Here is an 18,917-nt window from a genome sequence, read left to right on the forward strand (position 1 = left end):
GATGCAAACGCACCTACAGTTGGTATTTTGGAGGTGGTGAGTACTAATGCCATATGGCATATGCAACAAAAACATAATCTTTGTGAACTCTGATCAGTTTCAACCATCACTTTTTGTAAACTTGGATAGACATAAGCTGTATGTAATTAAGTAATGTGGCAGTAACTAGGTAGGTAGCCACCTTGAAAACAACTCTTGAAAACTCTCGTTTATAATCACTCCAAGTACTGCCTAAATTATGGAGCGTACGCTTGTAAATCTAATGTTAATAATTAAGCAATATTATTTGCTTTCCTTTTGTGACAACAATCGTCGTAGTAAAGTATAATGCCTACACTACATATATATGTTGCCATTTTTGGTCATGCATACTCTCTCTCTCTCTCTCTCCCCATTAGATGCGGACGCCCTTAGTGGCAAAAAATGCAGACTTTGCATGTGAGCCGTTGGATCTCATCCAATGGCTAGGATTTTAAAAAAAGAACTCGCGGGTAAAATGGGGACATGGGTCGGGTAAAAAAACACTCGCGGATCATAACAACTGGATCCACGCGAGTCTTCCACGGTACGCCTCCTATTTCTCAGAAATTGAACGAAGAGAGAGAAAGAGAGAAGACGATGAACTTCGGAGAAGAAGAAGCCAACTGTATATCAATCGATCGAAGAAGAGAACGACCCACACCCACGACCACAAGATCTCTCTCTCTCTCATTCTCTCTCTCTCTCTGTATCTCGATCTCTATTGTTCCAGAAACCCTAACCCCCTTGATTTTTCTCTTTTGTAATTAGGGCTCGATTTGAAGATAGCTCTCTCTCTTTCTCTCTTCGAATCTGTATAGTTTTTTTTTTTCGAGTTAGGGTTTCGCAGAATTTGGGAAACTCTTTGATTAGAGCTTGATTTTTTTATTCTGGGTTAATTTTTGATTGTGATTCTAGGTTGTTATTTGTTACTAGAGAAGATTTATGAAAATGATGCTAGGATTGTTGCTAGATTGGATCTGAAATGTTATTGCTCTGAAACCCTAATCTTAATAACTTAGATGGATGTTTGAGGATTACATGGATTTTTTAGGGTCTGAAATGTTGGTTTGGAGTCTAAAATTGAACCGGTAAAATACCAAACTGAAGTTGTAGATTTAAATGTATATAAGGCTTTTCCAACAATTTTGGTGCAACCAACACTCGTTGATCAAAGAAGAAAAGAAAAGCTCTGAAATGAATTTATCTTTTGTATTCTTTTCACAAGAGAACTGTATTCTTGGACTATATTCTTTTGTTTGGTAACTATGCTAGAATACACTAGATAATTCACCAAAATGAATGCACTATATTCATATAGCCCCAGTCCAGGAAACTTTGTTTGGTGTGCATATATTCGAACCATAATGAAGGGGCCATAAGTTAGATGGTGTGCATATGTTATTGAGCAGTTGTAGTCTCAAGTTTGGAGTTTGATTTTTTCATACAGTAAAAGATCCTTACATTTGTACCATTAAGTTTTGTTTTTGTGCTGTCATCAACTTCTTCTCTTGCTTACCATGCGTTTTCTTTGTTATAATTTCTGCTATAAGAGGTCAAGTTTTTTCAAAGCCATGGATTCTTCATCGTCAACAAGCACAAATGCAACAATGCCTAGGTAAAGGATTAGGGCATGCGGTTGCAACCTCCGAGCAATAATCAGAGTGACTAATTCCGAACCAAACAAAGGGTTAATATATTATAAGCTAGTTTTGAGGCATTGGTGGCAGTTAGAGCTGGCATATTGGCTTTGCAATGGGCCCACAACAAAGAAGTGATGAAGGCTTGCCTCTACACAGATAACATGGAGTTTGTCAAGTGGCTTATGAATCCAGTAGTAGCTCCCACTTTGCTCCAATTTGCTCTTTTGAATTTCTGTTATTTGTATACTAGATTTAAAGTTGTAAAAGTTATTAAAGTTTCTAGGTCTGAAGTTGTAGCTGCCCATAAACTTGCTAAGGCAGCTATGGCTAATGTGTAATGCTCTCATCATCTATGGGATTTGCTAGTTTTTTTTATGGATAAGTTTAATTTTGGCATTGTTTTGGATTATACTTGAGTTTTTTTTTTTAATCTACAACAATACCACTTGATTATACAACTATTTTGTTTTATTTTTCCTTCTTTGTAATTGGAATCTCTGGTTTGCAATGGAACTCTTATCCGTGCTGCATCGTGTTGCAAGTGTGTCGGACACGACTCCGTGTCCTAGCTTTTGAAAGTAGACTAGGCCGAAAGCCCAGGCGTTCCGTAATTTGAGTTACATTGATCAAGTATCAAGTCTTCAAACTAAAAAAACCAACCAAGTATCTGTCAAACCAAATAATTACAACCAAGTATCATGTATCAATCAACCATTCTCCAGATTACAATCACACATCCCAAACATAATTGAAGCATTACAAACAGTTTTTATTGGGCATGCTCAGATATATTTTTTGGCAGTTGTCCCAAGTGAAAAGTGCAATGGATTGTAATAGAAAAGAGACACGTCCCTCTCTTCTCCCCTGTTTTCATACCTCGCGAATTACTAAAAAACAGCCCCAATTGTAGAATGAACCAAACTGGAGCTGAAACCAATAGGGAACCATATATACAAGAACAACAGCTAACCAAATATACAATTCAAGTCTTCAAAAAAATACATAGCAATTCCAAATAGATTTGGTGAGTTCCATAGTCTATACATTTCCAAACAGTAGTTCCAAAAAAAATGCAGCAAACAGATTCATTCCAAAATGCAACTTGCAACAAGCAGCATGCAGCTGAATTATAGAAGTGTTCCGAAAAAGTTTCAATACATGCAGTAAGCAGTTCCAAAATGCAACATTTGGAAGCATCAATCCATGTGGAAGCACCAACCCATCCTGCAACCAGAATAGATAATAATATCAATAGAAGAAACAAAAGACAAAAAAAACTAAAGAAATAAACTTGGATGTACCACAAACACTTACACTCATCATCTTAGTCAACATCGTCGTCCTCCTCATTGTTGTCATCACTCAACCTAACATCTTGCGAAGAACTAAGAAAAAATTACGAGTATTAAAATTTAAACAAAAGAATCAAATTTAGGACAAGTAAAGAATTAAATTGACGTACATGTTGCGAAGTTTTGGACAATTTCTTTTGTCATGTGACTGCCCTGTTAACCCATAACCATTATAACGCCTAATCTTCTTGACCGCCTTCTCTTTCCCTCCCTTAAATCACTTATCATAACCCTTTGCCCTTACATGAAGCGGTTCTTTAAAACTATGTTCACGAGGACTAGACATTTGGATAGCACTCCCTTCGCCATATTCACTTCTAGGATCCTTGGCACATAGCTTCTTTCGAACCAAACACAAAGCTTCTTCCAAAAGTTCACTTCCATCTTCAGTTAATACGGCCTCATCAACTACGCTACAAGCAAGTTCGAAGAGCTTATTTTACCTCTCCAACAAAGAAGTGTCACATATTTCTTTGACGGCCCCACCCAAATAATCTACAACTCTCTTAACTTTTGCCGATTTAGTCCATCTCGCCAAAATTAACTCATTAGGCACATCTATAATCTACATTCTATTGAAGTAAGCCAACAAATGCCGACATGGAATTCCGTCACTTTCAAACATTTTGCAACTGCAACTTACATGTTCTGATGACTTATTTACCAAAAGATTACAAACCCTCAAACCACTCACCTTCGCCCTCTCAACATTGTAGAAACAACAATGTTCATCCTCATGTGTCATCTTAACCACGTACGCCTCAATTTGAAAGAGTTCCTCTTGAAACTTGTTAAATATGGCCAATGTATACAACTCACTCATTGTGGACTCCATGGGAAACGATGTTTTCAATTGTGGCTTCTCATTGAGATCTTTATGATCCAAATCTAATTCATTATGCCGTATGCGAGAAAGCACCCTAGCAAACCGCGTCACAAAGTCGTACAAAGAATTATTTAAAGAAACATACTTCTTGAAGAAAGAATGAGAAATCTCAGCCCTTTGACTACTAGTCATGTGGGCGGAAAACATGTGTTTCATATATGCCAGAATCCATCTCTCACGGATTTCGTACATGGCTTTCAACCATTCATTGGAGGATAAGTTGGCTTTGTGTACAACATCTACCCATTTAGCCTCAAACTCTTCAGGGCTCTCAGAATTCCATATGCATTTTTTGAACTCGTCATAATATTTTTTATAATATAATGCACTTATCTTTTTAGAAAATTTACTCACAATGTGCCAAATGCAATATCTGTGGTGCGTATTTGGAAGAACATTAGCAAATGCCTTTGTCATTGCCGGATCCTGATCAATTATGATCATTTTGGACAAGCATTGCTTTCAACCATTCTTTGAACAACTACTCAAAAGAATCACTCGATTCATCACTTAAAAGCCCACACCCAAATAGCATAGTCTGTCTGTGGTGATTAACCCCTAATATAGGAGCAAAAATCATAGAGTATCGGTTTATGGTGTACATGGTATCAAACGCCACAACATCCCCAAAATATTGGTACGACTGTCTAGACGTGGCATCTGCCCAAAAACAATAAGTCAACCTCTCCTCATCATCTTTCTCCATTGTAAACATAAACCCTGAGTTCTTTTCTTGTTCAATTTGAAAATACTCATTGCAACATATCAGTGTCCTACCCTACTAACGCATTCCTTATATCCCTTTCTTTATTGTAGAAATCTTGCTATAGGAACCCAACATTTTGAAGACCTCCAGATTACACCTCGAAAATACTCATTTGTTGGCAATTTGGCACATTTGCTTGCGATAGTTGTTGTGCCAAAGCTTTTTTTGGCAACTGACACTTTACGATGAGATCGCAACAAATGCACCCTCCTTGGAGACGTAAGAGGGTGGTTATGTGCCTCAACAAATTGGGAGACAACATACTTGTCACCGGACTTAGCTCTTCTAACAGACAATTTCGCACCACAACCCTCTTGAATTAAACCCCGACGTAGTTTTGAGGATTCACTATTTTCTACAGGTTTTTTGGGCACCAACTTACCTTCTTTGCAGCAAACATAGTCTTTCCTAATGACTTGTTTATCCCCATTCCTCCTGCTAGAATGTGCTCGCGTACCAAATCCTGACTCTTTAGCATAATTGTTGTAAAAATTTTGCACGACATCTAAAGTGTCAAACTCTTGATTAATTTTTGGTATCACGTCATTCTTAACTTGAGGAATGTAAGGTATTTGACAAGAATTGGCAGATGATTGACACACTTCAGATGGTAATGGTGAGACTACGTCCATATCTTCCAAACACTGCATTCTAAAAATCAAGAGACAAAACATATGGTCCTTTGAGAAAACAGTCAAATTTAGAAGTTTCAGTGGTTTTATTTTTGGTTTTGTTGATAAACATGAAACAAACCCTTTCTCAAACAAAATCAACCTAGAATCAAACCAATCCTCATAAATCAGTTAGGGTCCTAAAATACCCATTTTTTTTAGGAAAACAAATACACTTAAAAAAAAATCCACAAATTTTAAATTTCAAAAAGAAAAAAAAGACATATTCAAAACCAGAGAGAGAGAGACCTTCGGAGTTAGGGTTCTTCTCATCCTCTTCTTTGTCGTCCTCTTCTTTGTGGATCTGGAAAAAAAAACCCCAACTTCTGAGATTTCCAAAACAAGCCACAGAGAGAGAGAGAGAGAGAGAGAGAGAGAGAGAGAGGGAAGAGAAGAGAAGAGAAAAGAAGAGAAGAGAAGTTACCTTGTTCTCAATCGATCGTCTTCGTCTCCTTCGATTTGGTGGTTGCTCCTTCGTTTTTCGCTGAATCGCTCTCTTGCTCTTTTAGCCGGTGTGCGTTTGAAAGGAAAAGAGGAATGGGAGGTGTACCGTGGAAGACTCACGTGGATCCAATTGTTATGACCCGAATGACCCACAAGTGTTTTTTACCCGATCCATGTCCCCATTTTACATGCGGGTTTGTTTTTAAAATCCTAGCTGTTGGATGAGATCCAACGGCTCACATGCAAAGTCCGCATTTTTTGCGATTAAGGGCGTCTGCAGCTAAAGGGGAGAGAGAGAGAGAGAGAGAGAGAGAGAGAGAGAGAGAGAGAGAGAGTGTGTGTGTGTGTGTGTGTAAAACAAACTTTCACCCTCATGTTGCTTTGGTACTTAACATTTGATGCGTGATGTGTTATGCAAGATTATCCCGTTTTCGTCACCCCGGAGTAGGCGTACTATTCTTGTTAAGTGGTGCTTGCCTCACACAAACTGTTTTAAATTGAACACTGATGGTACCTATAAGACAAACCTCAGTCAAGCTTCAAGAGGAGGTCTTATCTGTGACTCTCATGGGACCTGGGTTATCGGCTTCCACTGCTCTTTGAGGCCAATGCATAGCTTGGAGGCAGAGTTGTTAGTTGTTAGGGATGGCTTGCAATTGGCCATCAACAATCAGTTTGCTCCAATTTGCGTAGAGATGGATGCTTTGGCAGCCATTCAACTCATTACAGGACCGACTCAATCACAGCACAACCTGAGTAATAGTATCCATGATTGTAGGTACTTGATGAGGCAACTGGGAGTGGAAAGGATTGATCATGTTTACTGCGAAGGAAACAAGTGTGCGAACTTATTAGCTAATATGGATTTCAATGATGGCTTAGACTTTCATATTTTTGATGTTGCTCCAGATTGTATTATTTTCATGTCTTTGCGATGACCAAAATGGGGTTGAGTACCCTAGACTATTGTATGACTCTTAATTAGTTTATGTTATGTTCCCGATTTACCAAAAAAAAAGAAGTTGCAAAACTATTTTCCTGTTATAATTTACACGCTTGATTCATAGTTTACACACTTTATTCCTAATCTAATCATTTCACCGTCGCTAGACCGTTGCCTAAGTTATAGGAACTTTTTAAGCTTGCAATTAATTCAGCTCATGATCAATAAAATTAAGCCACCAATTCAGCACGATAATCCAATGAGCACAGAACGACGTGCTTCACACTTTCATCAATAGACATATAAATGCCACCGGCAGCGGCCCACCGGACAAGCACTGTCACCCCAAATGGATTTTTCGAGGGAGTTGCATTGTGCATTGATGTGAGGGCGAGACTTAAGTTATCCCTCTATCAATCAACCCCTGAAAATTTCTCTCGTTTTATGTGCGTAGACGTACATTTTCCTTATGAATCACATCCATGGGTTTTCATTTTTTTTATTTGAAAATCTGATCTCAAATTTTCTTAAAGGGTGGACTAATTAGTTTGATTTTAGGTGGCTGTGGCTGGTTTGAGGTCAGGAATGTTGTCTTCTTGTAATTGGTTTTGTGGCGGTGGTGATGGGTATTTTTTTGGGAGTGAAAAATTAATGTTTGGTTGCATATTTAGTATATATTCCACAAAATAATTTGTAGATACTTATTTTTTGGAGAAAAAAAATCCACATTTTTATTTTGTGATAAATTTTATTTGAATAATTATATTAAATGTCAAAAAAAGTATCTTTTATTTAGTTGATAATAAAAGGAGGGGAAAGAAATATAGCTAATAATTTCTTTATTATTTTCGTTATATAGGAGGTAAGGAGGTAATTTAATCTTATTAAGGACCATTACATCTTTTCTAAGATACTCCAATATCTTTTCTAAGATACTCCAATATATATGTTTAAACCATGTAGGTACTCAATGTAAAAATAAATTTCACAGGTAATAAGAGGAAATGTTCAATAACCATTTGATTTGATGTTGTCTTTGTAATATTTCTCTCAGGCATATGTTTTTGTCCTTTTCATAACCGGACAAAAAATTGGGATTAATTTGAGCAATTACCTACGTACGTACAACTTTGGATTTCAACAGAGGGATTTTTTTGGAGAATATAAACAGACAGACAAGAGGGGTTCGATGAACAATCTTTGTAGTCTGAATTCAACCGAATCCCTACCCCGACTGCTACCTCTACTGAATCTCTCCGATTGATTGCTCTGTTTCTCTTTGTATATATACGTGCTTTGCTACATACTAATAACGAGATAATAGTACATATTTTTGTTTATAAATACAAGAATTGAAGGTGGGGGGAAATCGTGACGTCGACCAAGCAAGGCAAGGTGAGAAAACCCTAATTTTGACAATAATGGTGGCCGTGTAGAATTGGGATGAGGATATCAGCAATAGCAGCTGATTATCTGAATCTCGTGGAGGAATCGTACTCAACACCTTCATGGGCGACTCTGATCGCCGGTGCTTTTGTCGCGCTCACTCTCACTCTCTCCATCTACCTCATTTTCGACCACCTTTCCGCCTACAAGAACCCCGAGGTCTCTCTCTCTCTCTCTGTGTGTGTGTGTGTGTGTGGGGCTTATATATTGTCTTGAGATTTTATTAGAGCTGCTCGTGCTCAGGTCGGTTGATAAAGCGACCTTAATCATTTTTTAAGTTCTAAGTTTTCAAACAAAGCTTGTACAAGTTACTACTTGGCTCCATAGATATATGTTTAACGAACTATTAAGTAGGAGTATTAATTTGTGATGCTTAATTGAAACTCCGTCTGTTTTAGTTTGGGTCCACAGATTAACGTGTTAATCAAAGTTGGGCATACTTTTGGAATTGGTCAATTTTTCATATTAAGCTCGAACAATCTACCTAAATCCGTTTTCTCCATTGAGCTCTCACATTGTGTTCCATGGTATTAAAGAAAGGATGATTCTTTTGAATTACCCGCTAAAGTCAACTTTGGTCTACCCTCCCTTTAGTGTTACCCTAACTACCGCATCAGCCGATTTACGATAGCCATGTCCAAACTACGTTAGTCTACTCTCTGCATTACCTCTACCGTTACGCGAAGGTTTTTGATTCTAAACCCCAACCCTAACAGTTTATTTGGCTTTTTTTGTTTTTTGTTTTTACTTCGCTTGACAGGAACAAAAGTTTTTGATTGGGGTTATCTTGATGGTTCCATGCTATGCAGTCGAATCAGTAAGTAATCTTAAGCTTTGAATGGTTGAAAATTGTTATACTTGTCCATTCAATTTAACCATTTTGTTCTGTCCACAGTTTGTATCATTGGTTAATCCAGATATTAGTGTTGACATTGGGATTCTACGTGATTGCTATGAGTCGTTTGCCATGTACTGCTTCGGAAGATATCTTGTTGCATGTTTAGGTATTCTCTCTTTTATACTTTCTCTTTGCTGTGTGTGTGTGTGTGTTTCTTCATTCTGGTGAGACATGATTTTGGTTTGATTTCTACATCATAGGTTGCTTCACAATCATGATCTTGTCAAAAAAAAGAAAGAAAGAAAAAAAGTTGCTTCACAATCTAATCGCCTTACAAAATAATCATTAGGGTCTCTTGAATCTGGGATTCATACTCTGCCAACTTCTAATCAAAGCAAGGGAAACAAGTAACTGGAAATGTGTTTGGAGAATACCTAAATAGCAAGCGATGCTGCTAAGTCCCTTACAAATAAGTTCACTCGCTCCTGCTTTTCTTTTGTAGATTAACAAGTGTGTGTACTCATTGTGATGCTGCTCAATTAGATTCAGGCTTTCAGCGACCCAACTTGCTACTGAGCTTCTGATGCAGCAAGTTGTCAGTACCTCAGCGAGTGATAGTCAGTTAAAATGAATTAAGGCTCCAACGAAAAATTGTGTGCAAGTCAATAATACATAGCAAGGTCCTGTGGAAGGTAGCAATGTTTGGGTTATCGTATAGATCAATTAAGAACTTGCACGAAGGGCCCTTGTACATGCTTGGTATGGATTACATTCGTGTACATCTTCGCCCTCAACAAATTCCATATGCCAAAATCAAGTGTGAGGTCCAGACAATTCCATATGCCAGAGTTCAGGCCATCTGGACCTCTGTTGATTATCAAATAAGGTCACTTCAAACTTTCTTACGTCGTGTTGCACACTTATGAAAAACTTTTGCTGGTCCATACTTGCCTCCAGTTGTATGCTCCGGATGTGTGAACATTTGTCTAATTTTTATGTGTGCTAAGAGCCAAATTTTGCCATGTTGACACTTTATGGTTTTGTTGGCTTTTTGCTTTAATAAAACCTGTTATTTAAACATCATTGTGGAAGAGTGATACGAAATGCTTGTGATGCAAAACATAACCTGTTTCTGACCTTTCCTTTTCAGTTTGAGTTTTTTCATCGATGGAGGACATTAAGTTTGCCTCATCTACATTGGCACTCCTCTTGTGTCCAGGGCCGGCTCAAGTCACTTGGGGGCCTAAAGCGGCAATCTAAAATAGGCCTTTTCACATATGTGACAATTTATTTAATGTGACTTATTTAAGATTTACTTTTCTAGCTTTTTTCAAATGCAAAATGAGTAATTAGATCTTTGTAGTCAAGTTTTGCTACCAAAACATGTTCCTTTTATAGAGAGAGGGAGATATGTGATTTTTCCTTTCCAAGGCAATAATTAGGATAACCATTTGAGAAGATATACCCTGCCTTTTTCTCTTTTAACTTGTGTTCCAGGCCTATTTATTGATTGTAGAATTCTTTCAGATACTATAGATTATTGTTTCCATACATACATTTATATAACAATATAAACTCATAGAAAATTTGGGGCCTAAGGCCTAAAGCCCATGCTTCATTTGCCTGATGGACGAGCCGGCCCTGTTCGTATCTAATTTAAGCGTAGTTATGCTTTTTCGTCCTTCTCTTAATAATTTTTATTTTGGCTCTTTTCCATGTCCCACTTGGGATAAGGTGGTGAAGAGTGGACTATCGAGTTTATGGAGAGAGAAGGACGCACAAAAGCCCCATTATTGGAACATGGTGTAGAAAAAGGAACTATAAAGCATCCTTTCCCCATGAATTACTTCATAAAGCCATGGAAGCTGGGCCAGTGGGTTTACCAAGTTATCAAACTTGGTATTATTCAGTATGTAAGTTTTATCTCATATGTACTATTACTTGCTGCTTGTTAAGTATTTTTTAGTCCCTGAGTGAGTCATTTATGGAACAACGCATTCATTGATCTGGCAGATGATAATAAAAACTTTGACTGCTATTTTAGCAGTAGTTCTCCAGGCCTTTGGTGTCTATTGTGATGGCGACTTCAAATGGGGATGCGGGTAAGATAACTTTTCGTGGAACAACGTATTTTGCACAAAAGATGGCATTCTCACATGTCCTTGTACTGATAATTACTTGTGGACTTGACTGGACATATGTATATTTGTTTTTAATTTCTGGCTAGCAAAGTGATGTATATTTTCTTTATTTAGCTGCTTTATATTTCTTTTATTTAGTTGGAATATATTTTTTGTGTTTTATTTTGACCTATGATGTAAGGGATGTCCACATAAACAAGTTTATCTATTCTTGAAATGGCCCTATAGAGTAGTGAGTCTAGTGACCCTGACACCTATTAAAGAGTTAGGCTTTGGTTCCGATGTAAGCCTATGTCATTTCTCATTTGAGGACGTTGATGAACAGAATAGAAAACCGTGGATGCTGCTGGCTGTCCCGTCCCTGTCTCTTTCTTTTTCTTGACCTTGTATTCCATTTTACTATGAAATTTAAAAGACTGACTGTCAAAACTTGTCGAATGTAAAAATTGATTATTTATTAGTTCCATTGTATGGGAGTTTTGATTGTTAGTTTGCTTCTTCCCTGTATCGGATTATTTCTTGAGTTGTGTATTGAGTCTGATTTAGTTTTTGTGGAACTTACATTTTTAATGAAATGTCCCGATATGTAACTCTTCGAATGTAATTTTCCTACCGCTTAACTTCAGGGGAAAAAAACTATGAAACAAGACTGTAAGTTATTGTGTATTGAGTCTGATTTAGTTTTTGTGGAACTTACATTTTTAATGAAATGTCCCGATATGTAACTCTTTGAATGTAATTTTCCTACCGCTTAACTTCAGGGGAAAAAAACTATGAAACAAGACTGTAAGTTATCGTATGGAAGATTTTATTTTTTTTAAAATGAGTTTTCGGCCAGCATATGTGCACCTCGACTAATTAACTTTGGGGCCCTGAATTTAATGATTGGGCAAGTATCCAATGACTCCAAGGGTTTTGTGCTAATGAGAGTTGAACATGCGATCGACCAACGTGTTGAGTGCGAGTAGGTGGTGGTTGGTACAGATGTCAATTATTACTCGTAGGAGAGATTGATCTTTATTGTGGGACCTAAGTTTGTCTACACTATTTGATTAATTGCCACAAGGTCTGATGAGTGATGACTCGTGACCGCATTTCTTAAGGTTAATTTTTATTTCGCCATTCCTAGCTTCTGTTAAATATTTACCAAGATAAGAAGAAATAGGCATTGTAGCTCCGGTTTTGCATATTAAACAGCCCGGTTTGAAGTCAAACCAATTGCACAGTTAGCCTTTTCTTGGCCCAAGTAAGTTTATTCTGGCTCGCTAAGTTTATCTGATTGCTACACTTCTTATCCAAGGAGCACATCCCAACACAAACATGGCCATGCACACTCCAGTTTGGTTAGGGAAAGGGCTTTACGAGCGTGAGCTAGACCTTTTTCCTTTTGCAGCTCTCTGGGACACAGTTTTTCTCTTTCAGGGAGAAGTCATTGGGATTGTGAAGGTGTAGGTGATGCTTGAAGCTGAAGTTTATGGATGTAATAATTTATTTGGCCTGTTTTATATTGTTAATTTGTAGTTTTTACTTTGAGTATCGTAGTGGTTTATTTTTGTTAAGTTTGATTAGTGTTTCTTTGGTTTCCCATAGACAACCTGAAGTACTTGGAGATAAAAACTTTGGTATTGTTTAAGTTAGATTTTGGGGTTCCCGTATCCCCTCCTGCTTCTTTTTCTTCTTGTTCTTCTGACCTGGATGAGATTTGACTCCAACTCCCTGTTTTGTTGCTTTTAAAGCATGTGACATGGTTACTAGCTTGTTCTTTAGGTGTAATGTGCGAAGGAGATAACATGATGATTAGTTTGTTGATCTATGGGTGTGAGATGTGGGATTACATCCATTTGCATTAAAGGCATCACATCTGTATTCTTCAAGGATTTCAATGGCTCAAGGAGTGACACAATGTCTAATCATGGATTTCTGTGTTGAACTGCTACGATCTTAACTCTCTTTTTTCCTTCAATCTTTTTTGTTCCCTTACCAAGCAAAATAGTATAGTTATGGTTCTCTCTGTTCGCTGTTCTTGTACAAATAACTGGGTGTTGTGTATTTTATTCTGCAGTTTTGATATATGCGTTAGCATGTTCTCCCCTCAAAGTGGCAGGTGAAACTATTATAGTCCTCTAACAGACCACTGACTGCATAAGCTTTTGTCTGTTTTGTAGGTATCCTTATATGGCTGTGGTTCTAAATTTCAGTCAGTCATGGGCTTTGTATTGTTTAGTTCAATTTTACACCATTACGAAGGATGAATTGGCGCACATCCAACCACTGGCCAAGTTTCTGACATTTAAATCCATTGTATTTTTAACTTGGTGGCAAGGTGTGGCTATTGCCCTTCTCTATGCCCTTGGATTATTTAAAAGTCCGATAGCTCAATCTTTGCAGATTCAATCAAGTGTTCAAGACTTCATCATTTGTATAGAGGTAGTTTTCTTCAGTTAATGACTTTTTGTATAGCTTGCTGGCTTAGTTAATATCGTACTACTACAATTGTCTCACGCATTTTGTTGCTTTTTTCACTTTTCTTGTAGGATCTTCTGGGATGATATATGGCTAAGTGTTAGCTTAGTTAATATCGTACTACTACAATTGTCTCAGGCATTTTGTTACTTTTTTTTCACTTTTCTTGTATGATCTTCTGGGATGATATATGGCTAAGTGTTAGAGAGCCTATCGCTCAACCATTATATATCACATGTAGGAACATTGAGATGGTACTTTTCAGGTCTAGGTCTTATGAGGTACCTGGTAGGGAGGTTATTTGACTAAGAGTCCCACATTGGTGGGTTAGAAGAAGTTTCTATGGAATCCACCTCTTACTACCAAATGACTTGGGCTTAAGCATTTTGGGCCATGTTGTTAGGCTCCAACAAGTTATTGGGCCGGTGAAGTCGTTACATAAAGTATAATGTGTAACCAATTGATTCTTCCACATGATTTTATCGCTTTCATAATTTCCGTGTACTGCTCAAACGGAAAAAGTACTGATTTCTGTATTTCTTGTTATGAAACCTGGACTTGAAAGGGTAGTAGGTAACATTGATATTCACAAAGTGGAGATTTCAAGATGGTTTGAATGAGAAGTTGGTTTGAACTACAAAGCATTAAAATCCCATATATCGACTGAAAGATTAGGCTTCTTTATAATCACTAATTCGTGGGCAAACTTTTTGGTTATTGCTAGGTTAGGGGAGGGTTTTTCAGCATATACTAGTTCACGTAGTATAATGTGATGTTTGAGTGACATAAGATGTTTAAGGTCATTGTTTGGTTGCCTACTTGTTGGTTGTTTTGCTCTCATAACAAATAAGATTTGTATGAAGAAACTTGGTTTACCATGAAGGAAGGTCATTGGAACCCTAATACATGATCTTAATTCTATTCCTATGTAACTGCAGAAACTATCCTTGAAAAAGTTCGCATTATGCATATAAATCCAGCTTTTTAGTTGTTTTCTCTGGAAAGTGAACCACGTTTTGCAAGTTTCTCGCCTCAAATCTCTACTTCTTTGAAATTTTAAATGGTATATTTCATGTCATCCAAAACTTGCATTTCTTTGTGAACGTGATATTATTATTGTGAAAATTTGGAACTATGTAGATTTAATCGGTCAGATTAGGGTCATATCTTAGGCAACTGATTTTTGGTTTTAAAAGAAATGTCAAGTTAGTTCCTTAGTGATTTAATCTCTCTCTCTCTCTCTCTCTCTCTCTCTCTCTCTCTCTCTCTCTCTCTCATTATGATTTGAAGTCCTGTGTGTTCTTTTTCCATGGGTTATTGATTAGAAGTCTAGTTATGACCTCTTTGGCAAAGCTTCCATTTGCATTTGCCGAGTCTTTGGAACTTTTAGAGTGATGGTTTTCCTGAACAGCTGGAAACAGGGTTATTTTAAACTCTTTTTTCACCCTTTCGTAGAGTCTTTGCAACCTAGAAAAGTTGACGCCGAAGCACTCAGGTTAGGTATCTAAGTTTAACACTTCTATGTATTCATCCAGCACAGATGGGCATCGCTTCCGTGGCTCACCTGTATGTGTATCCGGCAAAGCCATACGAGCTAATGGGGGACCGCTTTCCTGGGAGTATTGCTGTTCTTGGAGACTATGCATCTGCAGATTGCCCTCTAGATCCTGATGAGGTCAGGGACAGCGAGCGGCCCACAAAACTACGACTTCCCCGACCTGACATTGATGTTAGGAGTGGAATGACCATCAGAGAAAGTGTTCGAGATGTTTTTGTTGGCGGTGGTGAATATGTAAGCTTTCTTCAATCTTTTATCAGTTCAACAATGAGCTTAGAAGAAAAGCTAGTGAGCGTAGAATATACTTGTTGATGATAGCTGAAAACTACAACAAAGATTGCATGTCCGTACAGATTTTAGTACCATAGCTTAGGATATATCATAAATGTTAGCATCTTACAAGATCCAAGGGCTGAGCTAGAATTTTTGGGGTAGTGGGGTCAAAGCCATAGAAGCACGGATAAGTCTACAGCCTCACTTATCCATGTCCGAAACGTTGCGAACATGGACACGACATGACACCTGGAAACGCCTAAATAGGTGTCCTCTTTTAACTATTTTTTGTGTGGTCAATACGTTGTTGACACTCTAGGACTGTATACATGCCAAGGACACCTTAGGAGGTTAAATGCAATTTTTAAAAGTTGGCCCAGACTTCCCTCAGAAAAAGGGAAAAAAATTGGCCCAGACTAAAAATTCTCATCAATATTAATCCATGAATTCATGTAATAAATCCTAAGCTAGTGTATAATGTTTTTACCAAAAACAGAAAGAAGCTCTCTCCTTGACTCTCTCTCGTACATGGCATATTCTCAACAAAGTTTATTTTTCTTCTTCTATTCTACACTTCATAAGATACCAAAAGTTTCAGTATGTGTTTCGTGTATCTGGTACAGATTTAGAAGGACCATGACCAGTATCCAGTACATTACGGGCTTTTATAAGTGCCCATGCTTCATAGGTTGTAAGGGCGAAATACAGTGGGTAGCCTACGAAATTTTGGCAGTCAATGGGGTCAATTGACTCCTCTAGCCACCCAGTGGCTCCACCCTTGACGGGACCAACTGTTGGAAAAGTGTGGGATGTGAATTTAGAGTTGGCGGGGCAAGTTATTTTGATTTAAATTCAGTTGTGGGTTGGGTCGCGGTCTTCCATCTTGGAGTTCGTAGGGATTTAGTGACAAGGTGAAGACCGATTTGCCACTAGGAGATTCATACTCCACTTATTCTTCGAAGTTGTTATTTTGTGTTTCTTTTTGATGAATGTGCTAATTTATATTGATGGTTATGTTGTGACAATCCTACTTATGTCGTTTCACCTCCTTTTACAGATTGTAAATGATCTCAAGTTTACCGTAAATCAAGCTGTAGAACCTGTGGAGAAGGGAATTTCTAGGTTTAATCAGAAAATGCATAAGATCTCAGAAAACATCAAGAGGCACGATAAGGAGAGGAGGAGAACAAAGGATGATAGTTGCATCGTGGCATCATCCCCAACGAGGAGGGTAATTCGTGGTATAGATGACCCCCTCTTAAATGGAAGTTTTAGTGATAGTGCAGTCGCAAGAGGAAAAAAGCACCGGAGGAAATCAGGGTACACCAGTGCAGAAAGCGGTGGAGAGAGTAGTAGTGACCAGAGCTATGGTGGGTATCAAGTTCGTGGCCGGAGATGGGTTACTAAAGAATAAATAAATAATCAAGGGCAAAAGAAAAAATAGAGTCGCACCTAACTGAGAAGAGGATGGGGAAGAGTGCTTCCGTATCACATTGGTCAATTATCCATTTAGTGATTTTTCTTGGTGAGATGGCTGCAAAGGGTTGAGATATTGTTCTTTGCAAATGAGATTGAAGAAGGTTCCGGAATTTGGAGGTTCTATTTTGATCTTTTTCTTGTGTCAACCGTTGAGACATAAAGCTTAGTTTGGTTTGGTTTTGTTTCATATCTATCTTGTATAATTGGTGGTGGCTTGTACAAATTGGTGATAGATTCATGATTCATGGAATCTGCCTCAGGTATACATCGTGGGCTTGAGAAAAATGTGTTGTACACCCTTGAAAGGCTTGCATTGTTATGAGCTCACTTTATTGGGTAATTTATTGGGTAATGGTGTCTATTTTGAGCTAGAGAGTATTTCAGTAATTGTGTAGTCAGCAGTTACTATTCTCCTGCTCATATGACATCTTGTAACAAGGGGCCTAAGTTCGAGTGAAATCTTGTTAACAGTATTTGAAATTGTTATACCGGTAGAATGCTAGTATAGAATTCTCTTACAATTTCAAATTAACTTCTGCATTATCCTGAAAGGGGTTTTTTTGGCATGACAATTCAGTTGGTTGATAGCTTCTCATGGAGCAGGTTTGTATTTTATGAGTGGTTTGTGAGCACAATAATTCATACCTAGAATTATACATTGGTGGCTTAAAAAAGAATTATACATTGGTAACTTTTTTCCATTGTTTGATACGTATTATTCAGACTATTTGACAAATTTAAATCGTAAAATACGTAACTAATGAAGTCTACAAAGTTCTTAACTTGTCGCAAACATGCATAGCCTAACTATTCTATTGCATTAAAAAAGGGCGAAGGCTATTCTTGTGTTTATTCATTTAATTTATGCCACACAAAACTATAAATAACACCATAAGAATACATGACATTTTACATATGATAACTTGCTCCGTTTTTCTTTCCTAATTAGTACTCCCTCTGTCCCATACAAGAATTCATGCATAATTAAACAAAAAACATATTTCTACAACATTATTATTTTTATTTTCTTACACTAAATTAAAGTGCTCATTGACCACTTTAATTTGGTATAAGAAAATAATAATATGTAGATATATATTTTTGGGAGGTTTGAAATTGCACGAATGTAGCGCCCCGAATTTTGGAAACGTTAAATAAACAAATCATTGGAAACTTAAATAGAGTCTGACTCGTTATTACAGCATAACTCCCGTAAGAGTACATTTATTACACAAAGGGAGAGAAACTAGGGTTCTTATCTATAGCTTCGCCTGCTCCTCCATCCTAGCCAGCTCCTCGGCTCCGAAAGCCTCCAAAGTGTACAGCTCACCCTGATCATCTATAAAGTCTCACACATTATACTAACGTCGCCACCGGTATAATATGTCAGGGTCACCAAAGATAACACCATAAGCTACAAGAGCTCAGCAAAATAATTCCATATCCACTAACCCATAAATTACAAACAATAGGTCATAGAAATAATATGCCAATCAGGAATTTCAAATAGCACATGCATATTCAATAAAGCACTTAACAATGACACATTCACATTCGCTATTCAACTAACGTTGGTGTCTGTGATATCTGTATTTCTCCTACGCGACTCATCGTAGACTGTGTCTCATTTCCATTTGCCAAATCAACATTTCAAAAAACACTTTTTAAACACGTCACATTACCACTGAGGCTACCACATTCGGCTCCATTGGCAACACACACAATGAGCTACCAAGTCTGGCCACATTGCGGTTTCAAAAATCCATACACACAATGAGCTACCACGTCTGGCCACATTGTGGTTTCAAAATATTTTTCTTTCTTGGCTCCTCTCTGCAGATAACCAAGTCACGCCTCCAATGAGACTACCAAGTCTGGTCCCATTGGTAACACGCACCACACAAATGGGCTATCACATTTGGCTACATTGTGGTTTCAAAACACGTCTTTTCATTAACCACACATTAGGTGTCATGTTTCTAACTTTTTCAATTTT

At 37.7% G+C, this 18,917-nt stretch overlaps 3 protein-coding genes across 5 annotated transcripts; 1 reads left to right on the top strand and 2 right to left on the bottom strand.

The window, feature by feature from the left end:
- Window positions 1-2,244: 2,244 nt before the first annotated feature.
- Window positions 2,245-4,316, bottom strand: LOC131313951 (protein FAR-RED IMPAIRED RESPONSE 1-like). The gene is made up of 7 exons (XM_058342447.1): window positions 3,708-4,316; window positions 3,457-3,578; window positions 3,235-3,426; window positions 2,995-3,046; window positions 2,706-2,885; window positions 2,538-2,588; window positions 2,245-2,307 (listed from the first exon to the last, which is right to left on the bottom strand). Exons 1-7 carry the CDS (start codon window positions 4,314-4,316, stop codon window positions 2,245-2,247), a joined length of 1,269 nt encoding a protein of 422 aa, XP_058198430.1.
- Window positions 4,317-4,380: 64 nt separating this feature from the next.
- LOC131313952 (protein FAR1-RELATED SEQUENCE 5-like) lies at window positions 4,381-5,315 on the bottom strand. The gene is made up of 2 exons (XM_058342448.1): window positions 4,763-5,315; window positions 4,381-4,631 (listed from the first exon to the last, which is right to left on the bottom strand). The coding sequence occupies exons 1-2, from the start codon at window positions 5,313-5,315 to the stop codon at window positions 4,381-4,383; spliced, it is 804 nt and encodes a 267-aa protein (XP_058198431.1).
- Window positions 5,316-7,848: 2,533 nt separating this feature from the next.
- On the top strand, window positions 7,849-17,407 carry LOC131313042 (protein LAZ1). Of its 3 annotated transcripts, XM_058341103.1 has the most exons (8): window positions 7,849-8,328; window positions 8,930-8,986; window positions 9,065-9,173; window positions 10,742-10,920; window positions 11,021-11,109; window positions 13,314-13,575; window positions 15,152-15,403; window positions 16,500-17,407. In XM_058341103.1, the coding sequence occupies exons 1-8, from the start codon at window positions 8,167-8,169 to the stop codon at window positions 16,854-16,856; spliced, it is 1,467 nt and encodes a 488-aa protein (XP_058197086.1). In that variant the 5' UTR covers window positions 7,849-8,166; the 3' UTR covers window positions 16,857-17,407. The 3 variants fall into 3 exon arrangements, with proteins under 3 accessions (XP_058197086.1, XP_058197087.1, XP_058197088.1); XM_058341104.1 differs by lacking the exon at window positions 15,152-15,403 and having other exon boundaries at window positions 7,861-8,328; XM_058341105.1 differs by lacking the exon at window positions 16,500-17,407 and having other exon boundaries at window positions 7,861-8,328; window positions 15,147-15,347.
- The last annotated feature ends 1,510 nt before the right edge of the window (window positions 17,408-18,917 follow it).

This window comes from Rhododendron vialii, chromosome 13a (genome assembly GCF_030253575.1).
Source record: "Rhododendron vialii isolate Sample 1 chromosome 13a, ASM3025357v1".
NCBI lineage: Eukaryota > Viridiplantae > Streptophyta > Magnoliopsida > Ericales > Ericaceae > Rhododendron > Rhododendron vialii.